This window comes from Arachis ipaensis, chromosome B08 (genome assembly GCF_000816755.2).
Source record: "Arachis ipaensis cultivar K30076 chromosome B08, Araip1.1, whole genome shotgun sequence".
Taxonomy (NCBI): domain Eukaryota; kingdom Viridiplantae; phylum Streptophyta; class Magnoliopsida; order Fabales; family Fabaceae; genus Arachis; species Arachis ipaensis.
Window position 1 is genome coordinate 42,821,495 of NC_029792.2, and position 6,329 is coordinate 42,827,823.

At 33.2% G+C, this 6,329-nt stretch overlaps 1 protein-coding gene across 1 annotated transcript; it reads right to left on the reverse strand.

The window, feature by feature from the left end:
- On the reverse strand, nt 1,634-5,517 carry LOC107613703 (receptor-like cytosolic serine/threonine-protein kinase RBK2). Its single transcript, XM_021109351.1, is given in 10 exon segments — nt 1,634-1,910; nt 2,067-2,221; nt 2,293-2,434; nt 2,437-2,546; nt 2,784-2,928; nt 3,223-3,303; nt 4,679-4,735; nt 5,053-5,085; nt 5,186-5,275; nt 5,400-5,517. Coding segments are annotated over 7 exon segments (744 nt in total). The 5' UTR covers nt 4,685-4,735; nt 5,053-5,085; nt 5,186-5,275; nt 5,400-5,517; the 3' UTR covers nt 1,634-1,805.

The window sequence follows — 6,329 nt, forward strand, 5'->3', positions numbered from 1 at the left end:
CATGGAGATATTTGAGAGGCACACAGTATCATGGTTTAGTCCTGCACAGAAGCTATGATATGAGATTATATGAATTTGCAGACTTTGAATTGGGCTGCAGATTTAGAAGATAGAAAGTCTGTGTCAGGGTATTATGTGTATTTGGGGGCTAACTTAATTTCTTGGATGTGCAAGAAACAAACAACTATAAGTCGTTCCTCTACAAAAGCAGAATTTAGGAGTGCAGTAGCTTGTGAATCTGAGGTACAATAGCTCAAGCATTTGTTAGAAAAACTGGATATCAAGCTTCAAACTGCTCCAGCTATATATTGTGATAACTTAAGCATTGTTTTGTTAATAGCAAATCCTGTGTTACATGACAAGACTAAATATTTCCAACTTGAAGTACAATTAATCAAAGACAAGATAAGTCAGAAACAGTTACATGTTATGCATATTCCAGGGACAGACCAGGTTGCTAATCTTCTTACTAAACCTTTGACAGCCTCCACATTTGAGAGGCTGAGGTTCAACCTGCGAGTTGTTCCAAGGCCAAGCTTGAATTTGGGGGAAGGGGTGTCGAGTAGTGTAACTCTTTGGTTATAAAAAGTTAAGATAATCAAGAATCAGGATTATTAGTTATGACAATTGTAGAGAACTAGTCTTGATTTAAGTGTGCTATATAAATAGAGACGAAGTAGAATTCTATTTAGGTTTTTTTAGTGATTCATTATTTTTCTGAACTCAATTCAATATGCTATTATTTAGTTTTCTATTTTTCTTTCTTCCTTTTACTTTTCTGCTATCAAGTTACTGTACAAGAATTCTTTTAGAATTAACTTATTTTAAGATTTAAAATTTTTATTTATTTAATTTTATAAAAATTTGCTTAATGTATGTGTTTGTGTGCGTGAAATAGGTTAAAATGCTAAATGTCAAATTTTAATTTAAGAATAATTAATTTTTTATTTTATCACTTTAATAACCTCCTCGATTTAAGAGTTTAATACAAAAAAATATTAGATCAAAAGCTAACAGTATCCCCAATTTCAGACATATCATTTCGACTGTTCTGACTTCTAACATCAAACCACTATAAGAAACATCGTTAAAATCGACGGCTAGGCCGTCGATAATATTAAAAATCGACGGTAAAATAGACGACGGAGGTGGTCGCTATTAGACTTGTCGATTTTTTAAAATTCTAGTAAAATCGACGGCTTGCCTATCCGTCGATAATAATTTAATAAAATCGACAATATTTCCGTCTATAATGAGTTTGAGAATTTTACTTCTTACTAAAATCGATAACGTTGCCCTCGATATTATTATACAAAATCGACGGCTTTTTTTGTCGATATTTGATTCAATAAAATCGACAATATTTTCGTCTATAATATGAGTTTGTAAATTTTACCTGCTTAATAAAATCGACAACATTGTCGTCGATATTATTATATAAAATCGACAACGTTTTTGTCGATATTTAATTCAATAAAATCAACATAATAGCCGTCGATTTAATTTTTTAGGTACCGACAAATTCTTCGTCTGTATTTTATTTTGTTTGTCTATTTTAAATTTTAAAAGCGACATTACAGCCGTCGATTTTAATAGCTATATCTTTTTAATTATTTTTTTATTTAAAAAATAATAAGCAAATAAACTTTTAAATATAAACTTTTAGATAACAAGGCAAAATACATCTATTTTTTCGTCTACTATGCCATGGAGTAAGTATTCTAGAGCAAGGTATCTGTGTCACCCATACCTAAGTTATTATGAGGTTACAAAAAATGATTAAATATAGATTATAGAGGATTAATTTATTTATTTCTTAATGTTACAAACCCAAATGTCCCTTCAAATCTTGTAACACTGTGGTGATTCCAATTCTCTGGTAGCCATTTTGCTAGCCCAAAATCACAAATCTGAAACAAAAACATAAAATTCAAATACATGGAAAGAGACAAGTTTCATAATTTCATAGCTAACAAAAACCAAGAATCTTCGAAAAAGAATATTTGTCTTTAGTGTCTTTTGAATCACAGAATCCAAAGTAAGATATAGCTGTATAGTGTATATACCTGAGGCTTAAAGTCATCAGTGAGTAAGATATTTGCAGCTTTTATATTTCTATGTATAATTCTTCTTTGACAACCTTCATGAAGATATAATATTCCCTCTGCTGTTCCTAATGCAATTCTCTGCCTAATAGACTACGGAAGCTTCTCCTTGGACCCTAATAACAATCACAAGAAATTAGAAACACATGAAAATTTTGAAAAGGTTAAACAATTAATCCTGCATTACCATAAAGAACTGAAGCTAGGCTTCCTTTTTCAGACAATTCAAGAACCAGATGCATTCCACCTTCCACACCATAACCAACCAATTTAGCAGTGTTGGTGTGGCTTACATGAGCCATGATTCCAAGTTCTGATAAGAAGTCACACCTATAGTTTCATCAGCTGTTCCTCTTGTTAGTCTTTTAACTGCTACTAACTGATGATTTGGCAAACGCCCTTTGTAAACCTCAGCATAACCACCCTTCCCAATCAAATTCTCTACACGAAAATAATGTACAATGCATTATTATAACAAAGTAAACTTGAACATAATACTAGTTTTAGATGTTTATGCATTTTGCACAGAACAATTATAATAGTGCAGACTGTAGTACAAAAAGCTAAAATCATAAAATTTTACAACCTTTGAAAAACTAAAGTCACATTGTCATAAGTAACAAAATGTAGCATGAAACTGAAAATTTAAAACCAAATATGTAATAACTAAATACTGACCCAAAAAGTAAATATTCTGAAAGCTAGATATTGAGCTAACAGCCCAACTCTTGAGATTCACTTCCAATTCATCCCCTGGTGTTTTTAAATTATTTGTAACTGCATCTATAGTGGGCCTTGGGAATTGCCCATTAATCAAGATCCCCTACAAAATTGAAAGAAAGAAATCAAGAACTGCAATGAGCTAAAACTTGTTCATATCAAAACACTATATTTGGACAAAATAGTAGAGCCTGTAAACTGAATTTTGTCATTAGGTTTTAGGACAAAATAGAAAACCTTGTGTTTCCTTAGGAATCAGAGTTATGAACTAGTTCACAATTTCCACATCAGCTATTTGTCAAAATTTCATCTAGCATAAATTCTCGTCATAACGAAATATACGATGAGTGATTTGTATAGGTAATATATTCTCAGCAAAGGAAAATATTTAAAATACCTGCAATTTAGATTCGAAATCCTCTGGTGACCAGTGCATCAAATTGCATTCATGATTCAGTTCAAGCTCTCCAGCCACAACCTGTAAGCAACGAGAAAGGTCATCAACATGTCAACATGCCAATCTAGAATCTACAATAATATGAGCAAAACATAGCACTCTAAATATAGCAAGCATCGTACCCCTCGAGTGCCAGCAGTCATTGCAAGAGCAATGAGAACACTAGCTTTCTTTAGAAAGCTTCATGAATCAGATCCTGATATGCAGTATATTGGGAGGCAATGGCTTGAGAACAAATTCCTGCAGTGTGAACCAAACTACCATGATTGTATAGTTAGTCATGTTCTCCAAGTGATCAATGCACAACAGCAAACAGTTCACAGCAGAGTCAACTACACATTTTCCAACCAAAGCAAAAGAGAATGAGATTGGGAAAGAAGCCAGAAGAAAAAATTACAATTGAAGTTTCGTTGCTTCATCCTGATTGGCAAAACAGAGGTCTATATTGCCAGACTCCAATAACTTCATAAGTGGTGGCTTAAATTTCCTCACCATCTTGTCAAAGAAAAGAAGTATTAGAAAACAGTTAGCTTCATTAATTTTTCCATGGAAGAGAATAATAAAAGCAGAAGAAAAACAAATTGTGGTGGTTAGTACCTCAAAATTGGCCAAATCCAAAGAAACAAAGAAGACCTTCCTGTTTGGCCAAAGAGATTGCTGCTTGAATAACTTCCAAATTGAGAATTGCATACCTCAAAACCAGCCACAAGTGCTACAAAGAAGAAATAAATGTGATTGCTTCTTTATAATACAGAGACATTTTAGGAAACCTATGTAGAGAATCAGTGAAAACTTACTCTTGAGAAACTTCGATGCATTTGGAAATGTCTTCAATAGCTGAGAAGTTTCAGAAATAAATATATGAAAAGGATTGATCACATTTAATAAAAAATCATGCTTTGTAAGAAGACACTGATGTAACAAATAATTTTAGTAGAAGAACCTCGGGTATCTTCTTTTCTTCTACAAAAGCAATTGAGATCTCTGCATGGCATATAATAAACTCCACTGCTCCAGCACCTGAGCATACACATACATATGAATGCTAATAAAAGTCAAACTTTGAAAAAAAAATTAAAATACTAATACAGAAGATATTCTTGGTATGAAAAGAACCTAGGAACAAAAGTTATAAACACTAAGGCTTCTGATATAGTATATCTATTATCAATGAGATTCTGTGTTCTTTAAACTTGGGACAATGAATTCAAACTTAAAAGAATCTTTTAAATGATTAGTCATGCTAAAGAAGTTAAGGACTCACCTAATGTATCATACAAAGGAACACAATAAAGTCCATGACCATTACAGGCCTGTAGTTATGTTGCGCTTAGTCAACAAGAAATATTGAGAGGATGACGAAACAAAATGTGAAAGCGAAGAAATGAAAATGAACCTCCATGCTTATTATCCACCCAGGGCAATTGGCACCATAGATACCGCATTTCACTCCCTGAAAATTGGCATCATATTGATTAATCTCAGACTGCAAGAGATGATTCTTCCCTAAGAAAAATAAAATAACTAAATGATCATTTCTAAGCTCTTCATGAAAAAGCGTTGCAAGACACTGAAGTTCTTTACAGATTTCTTCAGCATAAAATGAGGTTACATATAGTTGATCATTGAATCTAACTTAATAAAAAATTAGAGAACTAACACCGAAAATAGAGAAGAATCCTATAAATCCATGTCAGTCATGAAGAAAGAATACAAAATTGCAGGATAACACAGAAAAATAAACAAAAGTAGTGATAACACCCACAATACCTTTCTTCCTTCATCAATCTTTGAATTGAAGACCTATATCATTGAGAAAAGTAGTGAATCATCTACAAATGCTGAGCAAATTTTTTATTGATGAAAAAATCAATTGAAGAACGAAAGAGAGAGAGAGAGTAACTGATTTTGATTGAGCACGATCAATTGAAGGCAGCAGCAACAACGGCACAGAGAGACGAAGCGATTGATGAAATATGATGAATTGATTATGCTAACTAGGTTTCAGTGATGCGATTGTTATTAACAAATGCAAATTCAGAATTTCATTATGAAAATAGTAGATACAACAACTGCAAAAATAAGTATAATAATCAGAGAGACTGAGAGGAATTTACATGAACAGGATGGCGCGGTGGCGGGCTCGGCAGAGGAGGAGAAGAAGAAGAAGAAGCTCTGCTCTCCGATAGAGGACGGCGGGTTTTCTCAATCGTCGGAGAAGAAGAAGCTCTACTGATCTACTCTCTGCCTCTCTCCGTGACGGTGACTCCGTCTCTGGTCTCTACTCTCAAGCGTTGGAGAAGAAGAAGCAGCAGCAGCTTCACTCTGAACTTTGAGTCTCTGGAGGTTTGGGGTTAATATTTGGGAAATTGATTGAAACGAAGGACGCAGGTAATAAACGCGGCCATAATTTTTTGTTGATAAAAATCGACAGCAAGTTCGTCGATTTTAGTTAAATTAAAAATTAACATATTAACCGTCAATTTTATATAATAAATTTATAGCGTCCATCCTATTTTAAAAGAAGATCTCCATCGTTAAAATTTATCGACGACAAAAATTGTCGATATTATAATTATTAAAATAGACAACAGATCCGTCGATTTTAAAGAAAAATAATTATCACCCATTGTAAGATCCGGTTAATTAACGGCTAATTAACCCATAAATGAGAATTTATTCTAGAAAGCCAAAAATGTTATTTTTATGGCTTAATATGATAGAGGAAATTGAGACGAGAATTTCGATACCAATTTTATAGAAATCGGACCAAGATTGGACCGAACGGGCCAAACCTTGGATGTGGTTTTGGGAATTTTGGTAAAGTGTCAATGTGTGAGTTGAGGATGGCTTGATGTTGAATTTGGTACACTTTGATTGATTTCAAAGAAAAGGGATGAAATTGGCATGTTTTAATTGATTTTGAAAAGAGTTGAAAGTAGCTTGTTTTGAAAATGACACTTTGTGGTTTTGAATGAAAATATGGTTTTTGGGCATACTTTGACGGGACATAACTTGGACTACGGATCTTTGATTTGTGCCAATTC